A 15,454-nucleotide genomic window follows, 5' to 3' on the forward strand; every position below is an offset into this window, starting at 1 on the left:
CATCGCCCGCCCGAAGCCCGGAGCCCGCCCCGGGACCCCTGGGCGCGGGGCGGGGCGGGGCCGGCGCCGGGCCGGGGTCGTTCCGGCGGCCACACGCGGGCCGGGGGACGCGGCGCCCTGCTCGGCGGCGCGCGCGGCGGAGGAATGTAAGCTCCCAGGCGCCGGACCGCGCCCCCTCCTCGCCGCGGCCTCGCGCGGGGCGGAGGGACTCCTTTGCGGGGGCAGGAATGCGAGGAAGGAGACGGCACTGCGGCCTCTGGAATGTGGGGGGAGTGGCGGCGGCCGCGCTGCGCCGGGACCTCGGAGGGGCGTGGAGGCCGGGCCAGGACGCAGGGGCGGGCGGCGGAGGCACAGCGGGGAGAGCCCGGGGTCTGCGGGGCGCCCGGGCCGTCGGGCCGCTGGGAAGAGCTCGGGTTTCCGCAGGCTGATCTGGAGGCAGCTGGCGCCATCCGGGCCGGAGAGATCCAAGCAGTCGACAGCGTTCCCCACATCCCGCCCCATCTCCCTTCCCTGCGCCGCCTCGCTCTCCGGCGCTGCAGGGCCGACCCAGCTCAGCTTGGAGCCCACGGCGCTGCGCCCGTCCCACGCCCGGGAACACTGTGCGCCTCGCGCAGATGCGTCCCCACGACCCCCTGCCTGGCCCGGGGCCATGTGGCCGCGCACGGGCCTCTGGAGCCCCCATCTGACTGCTGGGGAAAGCGTCCAGAGCTAGGAGCGGGTTGGCTGGGGACTGGTCCTCGCACTGGGTCGCTTCGCCCAGGCCCCCAAGGCCAGGCCAGAAGCAGGCCTCAGGCTGAGAGCCAGTGGGCGACGAGCCTCCCCTGTGGCCATCACAGGCAGTCCCCGTGAAATATGGGGACTCCTCCGTTTTCCAGCACCTGCACCCAGGGTGGTGGGTGAGGCTTCGAGGGGAGGTCCTGGAACGGGCGGGGCCATAGGGGCCACATAGGTGGGGAATCGAGAGGTGACTAGGGCTTCGTGCCCAAGGACACAACTAAAATCCCTTGTACAAGTCACACGGCTATAGGGAAGAAAACCGAACCGTTATCTGTCAGGGCCTGATGGATCCAGGAAAAGTGTTGCGTGAAACAGGACTGTTTTCCAGGCCCTCTCTGCTCAAGAGATTTTCTGGAAGGCGCCTACAGTGGCTCAGCGCGCAGGGAGCCCGCACGGGGAACTGTCCTGGCCAGACCGCCCAGGGCAGTGTGGCCTCAACACCGCTGAGCACCCGCTGGGGCCGCTAACCCCAGCACCTTCCCATAGCCTGCGGAGTTCCAGCCCCTGCCCCACCAGGGTATGGGAAGTGGAAGCAAGCATTTCGTGTGCGCGGAGGGTGGGGGAGTTGCGCTGTTTTGTTTTTTTTGAGACAAGGTGTCGCTCTGTCCCCCAGGCTGGAGTACAGTGGTGTGATCACAGCTCACAGTGATCACACACACCCCACAGTCTCGACCTCCTGGGCTCAAGCAATCCTCCCACCTCGGCCTCTTGAGTACCTAGGAGTACAGGCGCACACTACCACACAAAATGCTGAGATTACAGGTATGAGCCTCCGTGCGGGGTCTAGAAGCCAGCATTTGGGAGAGCAAATACCCAGAGAAGCCACGACATGAAAAATGGTCTACCTTTCTAATGAGAAAGGAAAAGCCAGTTCAGTCATATCACATGTCATGGATTGCATTATCTATTATTTAAAAATTACAATATTGACAGGACTGTAGTGAAACAGTTGCACATATGCTACTGGTATGAGTGCAAATTGGGATATCCTTTTGGGAAGAGCAGTTTGGTGGTGTCAACATCCACACAAATGAACAGGAATACTTAGAAGCAGTAATACTGCTGCTAAAAATCTATTCAAGGGAAGTTATTAAAAATGCAGACAATAGTCCAATCACAACCGTGTCATATAATCCCAACATCATTTAGGTAATCTACAGTGGTCTCCAGCCTTTTTGGCACAAGGGACTGGTTTTGTGGAAGACAATTTTTCCACAGACAGGAATGGACAGGGTGGGAATGGCTTCAGGATGATTCAAGGGCATTATATTTATTGTGCACTTTATTTCTATTATTATTACCTTGTAATAGATAATGCAATAATTATACAACTCACCATACCATAGAAACAGTGGGAGCCCTGCGCTTGTTTTCCTGCAACTAGACGGTCCCATCTGGGGGTGATGGGAGACAGTGACAGATCATCAGGCATTAGATTCTCATAAGGAGCACACAGCCTAGGTCCTTCGCATGTGCAGTTCACAATAGGTTTCATGCTCCTGTGAGAATCGAGGTGGGACTCAGATGGTAATGCTCCCTCGCCTCTGCTCACCTCCTGCTGTGTGGCCCAGTTCCTAACAGGCCGTGGTATACTGGTCTGTGGCCCAGGGGTTGGGGACCCCTGATCTATTCTGTCCTAGGATCTCCAGCCTTCTGAAAAGACGCTCAAAGGGAGCTCTCTGCATTTAAAGGCAGCTGTTGGGCTGAGTGTGATGTAATCCTAGTGCTTTGAGAGGCCAGTATGGGAGGATCGCTTAAGGCCAAGAGTTCAAGACCAGTCTGGGAAACATAGTGAGATTCCATCCCTACAAAACATTAAAAATTAGCTGCTAATGGTGGCACATGCCTGTAGTCCCAGGTATTTTGGGAATCTAAGGCGGGAGGATGCTTGAGCCCAGGAGGTCAAGGCTACAGTGAGCAGTGATGGCACCACTGCACTTCAGCCTAGACGACAGAACGAGATTCATCTCTACAATAAAAAATAAAAAATTAAACTGGTGCGGTGACGGGCACTTGTAGTTCAGCTATTCGAGAGACAGAGGCGGGAGGATTACTTGAGCCCAGGAGTCTGAGGTTACAGTGAGCTATAACTGTGCCACCACACTCTGGCCTGGGTGACAGAGCAAGACCCTGTCTCTACAAAAACAATAAATAAAGTCAAGTATTTAATAACTGTTCTGGCTGGGCACGGTGGTTCACTCCTGTACTCCCAGCACACTGGGAGGCTGGGACAGGCGGATCACTTGAGCTCGGGAGTTTGAGACCAGCCTGGCCAACATAGCGAAACCCTGTCTCTATTAAAATAAAAAATACAAAAATTAGCCGGGTGTAGTGGTGCACGCCTGTAATCCCAGCTACTTGGGAAGCTGAGGCACAAGAATCGCTTGAACCCACGAGGCAGAGGTTGCAGTGAGCCAAGATGACACCACTGCATTCCAGCCTGGGCGACAGAGCAATACCCTGCCTCCAGAATAATAATAATAATAATAATAATAATAATAATAATAATAATAATAAAATAATAATAATAATAAAATAAGTAACCGTTCTTTCCCCACCTGCCCACTTAGAGCTTTCAAGATTTAAACTATATTCACATCCAGGGTCAGCTAAAACCTATTACTTGCTCTACTAGTAATAAATGACAACGACAAAACCCAAAAACAACCTAAAATGTTTGATATTTACCACTAGAATAGTTTATGTACATGCTTGAAGTGGGAAATACATTAAGCAGTTATAGTCAAAAGATTTAATGAATGGCTTGGGAATCAGACTATTGCGATGTTAGGTGGATTTGAAGTAGTCTGCAGAATTGTGGGGTCTCATCTCTACATTACCTAAATGTCCCCCTGACCCCATCTTCTGTCACCTCACTCCAGGGGTATTGAGTGATCTCAACAGACTGGCTCCTTCTGTCTGAGATGCACAGTCCAGGAGAAGGAAGGGGATGGGGCTCTCTCAAGGGATTTAAAGCACTGTCCATGGACTCAATGTCCAACCCTCCTGATGCCCCCTCTGTCCTCCCCTGTTGCAGGAATGTTCTTTGTGTTCACCTCTCTCTGGGCATTTTCCTCCTCAGTCCAGTGGTGTGCTGGTAAATGTCTAACAACCAGCTCTCTGGGAAGGAATTTGTATAAATCAGGAGCCCTGATGTGTAGCATTTGCCAATTACCATGGTGTAAATACTCCCAGCATGGCCAATTTCAAGCTATAAATATGGGGCCACTGAACTGAGCTGGAAAGAAATGGGTATAACCAGTTCTTGCAAGCTGGGATAAGCTGGCTCCACACACCACTGCCTGAGTCCCACTGTTCCAAAGGAGGGGTTTATCATCCTCTCAAGTTAACTGGTCTTCCCTTTGTTTAAGCAAAGACACACTTGGAGGCCAGAACAGGACATGTTCAATCTAGTCTTGCACCATGTCCTGAACCACCATCATCATCATCTTCCCAGATCCCAGGAGCTGACCCTACCCAGACTCTGTCCACACCATGGTGGTTTTTTGTTTGCTTGTTTTTTGTTTTGAGACGGAGTTTCACTCTTGTTGCCCAGGCTGGAGTGCAATGGCGTGATATCGGCTCACCGCAACCACTGCAACCTCCACCTCCCAGGTTCAAGCGATTCTCTTGCCTCAGCTTCCCAAGTAGCTGGAATTACAGGCATCCACCACCATGCCTGGCTAACTTTTGTGTGTGTGTGTGTGTGTGTCTCTCTCTCTCTATATATATGTGTGTGTGTGTGTGTGTGTGTGTGTGTGTGTATATATATATATATATATTTTTTTTTTTTTTTTAGTAGGGACGGGGTTTCACCATGTTGGCCAGGCTGGTCTCGAACTCCTGACCTCAGATGATCCACCCGCCTCGGCCTCCCAGAGTGCTGGGATTACAGGCGTGAGCCACTATGCTGCACCTACAATGGTGATTTTTTAAGGAGCCCCCCCCCATGCCCCTCCTTGTATCTAGCTTCCATCAGACCTCCTTAGTTGTCTGTACTGTATGGACCCCAGGTATTGACAGAATTCAGGGGTTTTCTTATGGAGTCCTGGGCCACTTGTCAATCAGCTGTGACTGGATAATGGGTTATGAGGGGAGGGGAATGGCAGCCAAATGCCACATGAAGTTTCTGGGACCCACAGTTCTTTCTCCTTAGCCTATGACAGTTTTTACAACCTGGTCGAATTTCCAGCACCAGTCTCTCACCTGAAGCACACACACCTTTCCGGCTCAGCTCCTGGGGGCCACTCCTCCCACACACAGCACCAGGCTCAAGATGCACGTTCTGTCCTATCCACTGGGAGGGCTTTTTCCATCCCCTCTTCTCTGAGCACCCACCCTGTGTGCTGCTGCGCTGAGAGTCAGCTTCCAGGAGCTCTAAAAGCCATAGAAATCAACCTCATACTCAAAAATGTAATACCAGGCTGGGCACCCAAGGGAATTTTTTCATCCCCTCTTCTCTGAGGCCCCACTCTTTCTGCCAGATTGAGTCTAACTTCAATCTCTCCTGGTCCTGTTATCCCCTTTAGGCCTCTCTGAGGATGCAAGAAGATTCAAAGCATTGATCATTGAAGCCATGGATAGATTGGGGAACCAATCTAAGAATTAAGGCTAAGACATGATACTTGCAGCTTGCTTCCTTCCTGTTTCCATGGGGGTTTTTGTTTTTTGTTGTTGGTCTTTGATGTGTGTGTGTGTGTGTGTGTGTGTGTGTGTGTGTGTGTGTAACATGATCCCACTCTGTCATCCAGGCTGGAGTGCAGTGATGCGATCATGGCTCAGCTCACTGCAGCTTCAAACTCCTGGTCTCCAGTGATCCTCCCACCTCAGCCTCCAGGTTAGCTAGGACTACAGGCACATGCCACCATGCCAAACTAATTTTTCTTTTGTATTTTTTTTTTCGTAGAGTGAGGTTTCACCACGTTGCCCAGACAAATTCCTGGACTCAAGCAATCCTCCTGCCTTGACCTCCCTAAGTGCTGGGATTACAGGTGCAAACCACTGCATCTGGCAAAGGCCTTCTTTTCTTGTCTTGAAGCCTTACCAGGCACACAGGAATGGGAATTTCTGCCCAAACTTCGTACCATGGTAAAAACCCCAGCCAATCTACAGCTCAATGGGGAGGACCTATTTGGGGATGCCCAGATTAATGGAGCTTTTGGTATTATTATTTTTTGAGACAGGGTCTCACTCTCTTGGCCAGGCTGCAGTGCTGTGATCATACCTCAGCCTCAACTTCCTGGCTTAAGTGATCCTCCCACCTGAGCCTCTCAAGTAGCTGGGACCACAGACACATGCCACCATGCCTGGCTAATTTTTTATTTTTTGTAGTGATAGGGTCTCACTATGTTGCCCAGGCTGGTCTTGAACTCCTGGGCTCAGGTGATCCTCCTGCCTCAGCCTCCCAAGGTGCTAGGATTACAGGCATGAGCCACAATGCCCAACCTGGCATTACGCTTTTCAGTATGAGGTTGGTGTTTATGACTTCCAAACCTCCTGGAAGCTGCTGCTATAACCAACTGGGACATCTGCCTCTCGGTGTGGCAGCACACAGGGTGTGGGTACTCAGATCTCCAACTCACCACCTACTGCTGTCAAAATGACATGAGGAGTTGGGTTTTCATGCATACCAGTCTTTAGTTCATTGTGCTTTCAAAGGTTTCTACCCAGGCTGGCAACAGTGGTAACGTTTTCCACCGAGGGCAGCACTGCACAGGGCAGGGATGCAATTTGTGTTGACAGAATGGCTGAATGACATCGTCTGCACAGTACCTAAATTTCCTGAGATTGGTTGATCTGAGAATCAAAGTAAACCATTGAAAGACTCTAAAGTGCAAAGCCTGAGGACCTTCTCAGACGCTGTATGTTCTGGTAAAGCTTTTGCTCAGAATCTTCCCTGATCTGTGAGTCATCACTTGTTGCTAGACTTAAAATTGTTAAACTGGCATGAGTCAGAGACATTTAGCAAAACTTCCTAAAATGTTACTTTACCAGGAGATAATTGTCTTCAAAACATAGCCAAACTACACAGTGGTGTTGTAGCCCTGTAGTTCAACTGTTGATTTTTAATTTTTTGAGTTCTAAAATTTCTCAAATAAGCTTTTGGATGCAATGTGTTTTGAATTGGATGCAGGAAAAAGAAAATGTTCCTTCTCTGAGCAGAATGCAAATAATGTGTTCCCAGTGTGAAATAAAAATACTTCTCTAAATATATCCTCTCTCAAAACGGACCTCAGGAATACTGCTTTAAAATGCAAAGAAACAGGAGGTCCTCCCTACATCTACATGTCGCAATGACTAGAAACATCTGCTGACATTTTTTCTTCTCTGATCTTTTTGGGTTTTCTTTACTTTTCACATTTTTATTTATTCATGTATTTATTTTTTTGAGACAGTCTCACTCTGTCACCCAGGCTGGAGCGCAATGACACCATTTCAGCTGACTGCAACCTCTGCCTCCCGGGTTCAAGCAACTCACATGCCTCAGCCTCCCAAGTAGCTGGGATTACAGGTGTGCACCACCACACCCAGCTAATTTTTCTATTTTTTTTAGTAGAGATGGGGTTTCACCATGTTGGCCAGACTGGTCTTGAACTCCTGGCCTCAAGCAATCTATCTGCCTCAGCCTCCCAAAGTGCTGAGATTACAGGCATTGGCCACCTCACCTGGCCCACATTTTTGTTTTTTGTATATTACAAAAGGCTGGTAAGTGGCTTACATTTGTCCATGTTCCTTGGGTGTAGGCCAAGTCCACGTCAGACATGTATGCCACTGATGGACAATTTTCAGGAACATCTATTATCAACTAAATGCTGTCTGACAGCCTCTGAGTGGGCCATTCATCTAGTGGGAACCACCTGGCTTAGTTCTCTGGAGGCTCAAATGAAAGAGAATCCTTCCCAAGTCAAGCCTAGCAACAAGGATGGGTAAAGCTGACTTCAACAGTGTTGAGCCCGGAATCCCACTAGCACTTTCTCTTTCCACCTTATATGTTTAATAACCTTTATTGCCTTTCTGACTTTAATCATAGGACATACTCAATATAAAACTTGGAAAAGTCAAATAGGCACAAAAGGAAAATAGACTGCCTGTGTATGTATATATGTATTTGTGTGTGTGTGTGTGTGTGTATATATATTCACTTTTATTATGAAAGTTTTCAAAGCTGAATGGTACAATGAAACACACAGTACCTAGGTTCAATAAATGTTAATTTTGCTATTTTCCTCCCCATATAGTCTGAGACAGGTGCAGTGGCTCACAACTGTAATCCCAGCACTTTGGGGGAGGCCAAGGAGGGAAGATCGCTTGAGCCCAGGACTTTGACCAGCCTGGGCAACAGCAAAACCCCCTCTACAAAAAATTGAAAAAATTAGCCAGGCGTGGTGGCATAACACCTGCAGTCCCAGCTACGTGGGAGGCTGAGGGAGGAGGGTCGCTTGAGCCCAGGAGTTTGAGGCTGCACTGAGCTATGATACCACTCTACTCCAGCCTGGGCACCAGAGCGAGTCCATCTCAAAAAAAAAAAAGTTGCTGGTATTGAAGCTTTGCCTGTGATACACTAAAAAGAACATAATTACAATCACATTATCGTACTGAAGAAAACAATTCTATATTACCTATATTTGTTCCATTTTCAAATTTCCAGTTGTTACAAGAATTGTTATAGTCATTTATTTTGTTGAACTAGGATGCAAAAAAAATTATTCATACATTGTATTGGGTTGTCTCTTAAATGTCTTTTAACCCAGAATGCCTACTCCTTCCTTTTTTGAAATGACACTTACCAAAGAGCCCTGGCAGTTACAGAATATCACACATATTCTGCTCACCTGATTGTTTCTGAATGTTAACTTGTTCCTCTACCCCCTCTCCATTTCCTGTCAGCTGGAGGTCTAGATGCGTGGTTAGATTCCAGTCAACAATTTCTTGGTGAGATACTGCTGTGTTCTTGATATTATCTTAGGAAGCACAGAAACATCAGGCCGTCCCATAAGTGACACTAGGTTTGATCAATTGATTATGGTGGTGGCAGTCAGATCTGTCCATTGTGAAGATTGGTGTTTTCCAAATTAGGCGTGGTGGCTCACACCGGTAGTCCCAGCTACTCAGCGGGGCTGAGGTGGGAAGATCACTTGAGCCTGAGAAGTCGAGGCTGCAGTGATCATGTCACTGCACTCCGGCCTGGGGGACAGAGCGAGACCCTGTCTCTAAAATAAATAAAGATGTTTTCCTTTTGCAAGTGACCTGTGCAGCAACATTTGAGTGTTGTGCTAAAATTCTGTTCCTCAGCAGCCTTTTACCTGAAAGGTTTTGGCATCCAGTGATCTTTGCCTAGTCAGTTATCTCATTAATGAGTTAAAATGTTGAAACCTCTCATGGCACATGCTGAGTAGCCAGTAGTCTTTAGGACAATGGATTCTCTAGGTAAACTTGTCACCACACTGTTCCCAGTGAGGCTGGAAGACAATTTGTCAACACCATATTTCAGGCTGGAGGTGAAAAGAAGCTGTTGAGGAAACTCCCTTTGCAAGCCCTACTCCCAGCTCCCAGCTGGTGAGACAAATTACATGGAAAAACCATGAATACAACACAAGATCTGAAGTGTCTCCACCCTCTAGGGACCTGGGGAAAGCTTGGATATGCTTTGGTTCACTGTCTAGTTGTACAGGATCCCTGCAACTAGTAGTCAGACCTGCTTTCCTAACAAACCTGCTGAAAAAGGTAGCAATAGTTAATGTGAAGATGAAAAAGACTGGTCTGCCAAATTAGAAACAACTCCGCAGACCTAACTAGCACTTATCATTATGCACTATACATTCAAATAGGAAAGAACAAAAGAACATACACAAAATATCAGAAACACATTGTTAACTGTGTCTACAAAGCAGGATAAGGACAGGGCACGCAGCTCAGGGCCTGTAATCCCAGTACTTGGCAAGGCCAAGGTGGGAGGATTGCTTGAGGCCAGGAGTTGGAGACAAGCCTGGGCAACGTGAGACCCTGTCTGCACAAAAGAAGTTTTAAAAATTAGCTGGGCATGGTGGTGAGCTCCTGTAGTTCCAAGGACTTAGGAGGCTGGGGAGGGAGAATTGCTTGAAGCCAGGAGGTCAAGACTGCAGTGACCTATGATGGCACCACTGCAAAAATAAAGGCAGGCAGGGTGATGTGTAAAGAATGGACAGAATTTCAAAATCAAATTTCTAGAGAACTTTTCAGAATACAAAGTTTGAAGAGTGAGATGGCATCCTAAGGTATTTCATTTTATATTACATAGTTCTGTTAAGTTTCAAATTATTTTCTGGAGGAAAATTAAACACCTTCTAAAGGCAGATGAAGCTCACAGGTGAAAGTCACTCCACTCTGGGGCTCCAGAAGGGTGAGTCTCAGTCAACATGACTTTTCTTTTTTCTTTTCAGAGACAGGGTCTCATTCTGTCACCCAGTCTGAAGTACAGTGGTACAATCTTGGCTCACTGCAAACCCCGCCTCCCAGGCTCAAGTGATCCTCCTCCATCAGCCTCCCGAATAGCTGGGGCTACAGGCAAGTGCCACCACGCTCAGCTATTTTTTGTATTTTTTGTAGAGATGGGGTTTTGCCACGTTGCCCAGGCTGGTCTCAAACTCCTGGGCTCAAACGATCCTCCTGCCTCAGCCTCTCAAAGTGCTAGGCTTATGGGTGTGAGCCACCACACCCAGTCTTCAACATGGTTTCTCTGAAAGCTCTGGTGATATGCTGAATTTACAAATGGTGGAAAACAAGGAGTAATGGTTAATAAGCTGAATGGTACAGTATGAATTACACAAAGTAGAACAATACATGAATTAGAAATTTAAAATTTAGTTGAAATATAAAAGAAATTATTGCCAGAAACACAAAGGGCACATGAATACAATAGGGGAAACAGCTTAATGGGTTTCTGTTCTCTGAAAACTCAAGGCCCATCTCTGAGTGATAAGAGTACCCTAAGAGGCAAAGCCCTCTGAGGTCCAGGACCAGGAAGACAGTGCTACTCCACCTACTGGCGGTGTGGCACTATCTGTAGGCTGGAATTGGGCTGGGGATGGTACATTCAAAATGGACTTTGGTAAACCAGGGGACAACCCAGACAAACACTGCAAAAAGCGGGGAGGACTCCCTCTCCAGCATCTCAAATCCAAGGCTCCAAGTTACTGGGCTTGGGCAAAGTCACACACTTTCTCAACAAAGGCCAACTGCTGACAATCCAAATTTTAAAAACACTGCCATTAGGCCAGGCACGGTGGCTCACGCCTGTAATCCCAGCACTTTGGGAGGCTGAGGCAGGCGGACCACGCGGTCAGGAGTTTGAGACCAGCCTGGCCAACAATAGTGAAACCCCATCTCTACTAAAAATACAAAAAAATTAGCTGAGTGTGGTGGTGGGTGCCTGTAATCCCAGCTACGGGGGAGGCTGAGACAGAAGAATCACTTGAACCTGGGAGGCGGAGGTTGCAGTGAGCCGGGATCGCACCACTGCACTCCAGGCCAGATGACAGTGTGAGGCTTCATCTCAAAAACAAACAAAAAACCCACTGCCATTAAATGCTTTCTTTTATTTACTTATTTTTTAGAGACAGGATCTTGCTGTTACCCAGACTGACCTTGAACTTCTGGGCTCCAGCCATCCTCCTGCCTCAGCCTCCTGAGTAGCTGGAACACAGATGTGCACCACCACCACACGCAGGGAGAGCTTTTAGAAAGTACTCTTCCTACCTGTGAAGTCTCCAAGAAAAAAGAAAAGAAAGTACTCATCTTTGGCAAACAGTGGAGATCTTCCGAACCTTTTTTGAGATGGAGTTCCACTCGTCGCCCTGGCTGGAGTGCAATAGCACAATCTTGGCTCACTGCAACCTCTGCCTCCCGGGTTCAAGCAATTCTCCTGCCTTAGCCTCCTGAGTAGCTGGAATTACAGGTGCCTGCCACCAGGCCCGGCTAATTTTTTTTTTTTTTAGTAGAGATGGGGTTTCACTATGTTGGCCAGGTTGGTCTTGAACTACTGACCTCAGGTGATCCACCGGCCTCAGCCTTCCAAAGTGCTGGGATTACAGGTGTGAGCCACCATGCCCGGCTGAGTTCTTTTTTTAATGGAAAGAATTTGGCATTCCTGCAGTAGATATAAGGCAGCAGAAACAGAAACTGTGCAGGCATGTGTAACAAGAATGCAGATGCCATTTATTTGGTCCATAAGTATAGTCGTTATTTGAGTTTTACAAAACATCGAATATAAATAACCTGAAACTGTAACAATACACAAAAATTGGCTTCTTACACAGACATACCAGGCAGTACAAACTGAAAACTTGAGTAAATTAACATTGTTTTACATTAATATACATAGTGCCATTTTACATTTAAAAACAAGTTTCAATGCATAGCACTTGATACTTCTTTGAATCTGTTTCAATCAGTTAAGAGTATGAAAATGGTTAGATCTAGGCTAAAAATAATTCTTCTTCTAGCCAAAAATAAAGGCATAATATTTATAACCAGGTATCAACTTTACTAAACCACAATATTTTGAAACTATTAATGATACCTAAGGGTATTTACATTAAAAAGGCAACATGCATTGTGTTGTTTTATCTCATGACTGGTTATGCACACACTTTGTTCAAAGGGTTTTTAAAACTATATTCCTACTTTCAATACAGCATACTGCAATGTGTCTAACAGTTCTAGCAAAATGAATGCTTTCAAAGGGAGCAGAATCATTTTCAAGTCACTGGTGTCAATTTTTTCCCTTTGGAACAAAGGACATAACAATCTGGTTGTGCCCAGATAAACTAAATAGTAAGAGGGTTCTGTTTAGAGGCATTTCTGTTCAATCTAATGCTATGACATCATCAAGCTCTTCCTTCTGTTCTATACGTGACCTCTTTGCACTGAGATTCTCTTTCTCATCTAATTTCCTCTTGCGGCTTCTCTCTTCTTCACTGACATCGGCATTATTTGAAGAATCTTCTTCATCCGAATCAACTATGAGAACATCATCTTGCTCTTGAGCTTATTTCAGAAAAAAGAAAATGGGTAAAAGCATGGGAGTTACTTGTGCTCACCAGTATTTTCTATAAGTGAAAGCTGACTCTTCTAATATACACCAAACAAGAATGGCTGCATTTTCACTTTACACATTACGTATTTACATACTGTTTTAAATGTTTTATATGATAAGAACCTATTTATATTCTAATCAAAACAAAAAATTGTGACAAACATTATGTAACTCAAAGGACTCATACACATCCTTGACTCTACCTCTACATTCTCCAATAGAAAAGCAGAGGGTACATATTCTAATAATGGTAGTAGTGGTAACAATAACAACAATACAGCACTTACAATGTGCCAGGAACTGTTCTGAGCACTGTGCATATGACAACTCATTTAATCATCACAACCCTATAAAGAAGATCACATGATTATCTGCTTTCCAGGAAAGGAAACTCAGTGAATGACTTCCCAAGCTTACATAGTAGCAGAGGATGAAGCCAGGAACCATCCCCAATGCAGAACTGATACTAAAGGTGGTTTTATCTCCTCGTCCAACAAAATCAAAGGCAGAATATCTTACTCATGGCTGTAACCTTGGAAACCTACCCACAGTAGAGAATCAATAAATGTACATTTCAAATTATGATTTTGGAAAATCTACCGGATAGTCTCTTCCTCAAAGGAGGATGATGGACCTTTCTAATTTCAGTGAGGGGAAAAAAAACAGGTTATGAACCAATGACCCAGGCCATAATCTGAATGTTCATCTCCAAAATTCTCAAGAGAACACTAGAGCCAAGTGGGTATTTAAAAACCTGCTGGCTAGAGCCATACTCACCTGTGGAGGTGGAGGGCTGAGCTCCATCATCACTGCCATTGGTTATGCTTTTGGCAGCATCTTCAGCTTGTTTGGGCCCCACTTTTTCCAGGGCATCACCAACAACTTCAAATTCAACATCCTTTCCTAGGTCTTCACTGCAGGAGAATCACACAGGTCACTGCTATGACTATTTACAAAGCAAAGGAGCACCAGAGAAATCCTGTTGTTCCTCACAGCATACACTATGTACACACCAAATATGTGGATTCTAATTTTTTTTAATAAAAAAAAATTAAAGATAGGGTCTCGTAATGTTGCCCAGGCTGGTCTTGAAATCCTGGGCTCAAGCCATCCTCCCACCTTGGTCTCCTAAAGTGCTGGGATTACAGGCGTGAGCCAACCATACCCACCTTGGATTCTAATTTTCAAAGAGCTAAACTTATAATAAAAAAGACGGTACACAACAAATTTCTGTGATAATCAAAAACTCTACATGCACTTTCAAATCAGGGCAAGGTTTTGGTTTTTTGTTTCTTTAAAACAGTAAATAACTTTTATTGCTAAAGCATAAAACTGGGTCCAAAACTCAGTGGCCTAAAGCAACTCTTAGACATTCTTTCTTCAGCTACTATGCCAAAAAAAGATTTCTATATCCTCTACTTACAATGTGATCTTTTTCTTTTTTTCTTTTTTTTGAGATGGAGTTTCACTCTGTCGCCCAGGCTAGAGTGCAGTAGCGTGATCTCAGTTCACTGCAACCTCTGCCTCCCAGGTTCAAGCTATTCTTCTGCCTCAGCCTCCCAAGCAGCTGGGACTATAGGTGCGCCACCATGCCCAGCTAATTTTTTTTGTATTTTTAGTAGAGACAGGGTTTCACCATACTAGCTAGGCTGATCTTGAACCCCTGAGCCTGTGATCCACCCGTCTCAGCCTCCCAAAGTGCTGGGATAACAGGTGTGAGCCACCGCACCCGGCCTACAATGTGATCTTAACTATAGTAATGTGGTGTCTTATGGGCAGAACTACATGATTTCTGGGTCCCCCCCATCTTTACAAGGTACACCATGCTTCTGTACATGAACTCCCAAAAACATCAAAAACATGTAAGTCAAACAAAAGACATACATGTTTTAAGGAGTGGGGTTCTGTTCCCAGAGAGCTAAAAAATATTATTAAAAACCCTAATTATGCCTCCTCTTTTACATACTATGTAGTATTTCCACTTTATTGTACATGTCCTTCCACTGTCTCTTCTTTCACAAGTGAAAACAAGCATGCCACTTACATCTAACTAGTGTCCAACTGAAGCAGGACCACTTTGACTCCATTATATAACTGTGAAATACACTACTTACTAATAACTCACATTCAGTCCTTCCTGTCATTTTTTTTTTTTTTTGACACGGAGTCTCCCTCTGTCACCCAGGCTGGAGTGCAATGGCGCAATCTTGGCTCACTGCAAACTCGGCTCCCAGGTCCAAACAATTCTCCTGCCTCAGCCTCCTGAGTAGCTGGGATTGCAGGCACGTGCCACCACACCGAGCTAATTTTTGTATTTTTAGTAGAGATGGGGTTTCACCATGTTGGTCAGGCTGGTCTTGAACTCCTGACCTCGTGATCCACCTGCCTCAGCCTCCCAAAGTGCTGGGATCACAGACATGAGCCATCGTACCTGGCCTCCTTCCTGTCATTTTATGCTTTTTATAAACAAAGTATGAAATGCAGTTCTCTCCAAATAACCACACCAACACTATGCATGTTTGTATACTCATGAAAATATTGACAAAATAACTGGATGCAGGTGGCAGCACCACTAAACCCTTTATGTTTGTTAGATGCTACCCA

At 46.2% G+C, this 15,454-nt stretch overlaps 1 protein-coding gene across 1 annotated transcript in view; it reads right to left on the reverse strand.

The window, feature by feature from the left end:
• Positions 1-11,948: 11,948 nt before the first annotated feature.
• The window catches only part of UBA2 (ubiquitin like modifier activating enzyme 2), a 41,537-nt gene continuing 38,031 nt past the window's right edge, over positions 11,949-15,454 (reverse strand). The window contains exons 16-17 of the mRNA XM_030820214.1: positions 13,628-13,764; positions 11,949-12,801 (exon numbers count right to left, since the gene is read on the reverse strand). Coding sequence (XP_030676074.1) covers positions 12,620-12,801; positions 13,628-13,764 — 319 coding nt within the window. The 3' untranslated portion in view covers positions 11,949-12,619. The remainder of the gene's footprint in view (positions 12,802-13,627; positions 13,765-15,454) is intronic.

Source organism: Nomascus leucogenys, chromosome 10 (assembly GCF_006542625.1).
Source record: "Nomascus leucogenys isolate Asia chromosome 10, Asia_NLE_v1, whole genome shotgun sequence".
Taxonomy (NCBI): Eukaryota; Metazoa; Chordata; class Mammalia; order Primates; family Hylobatidae; genus Nomascus; species Nomascus leucogenys.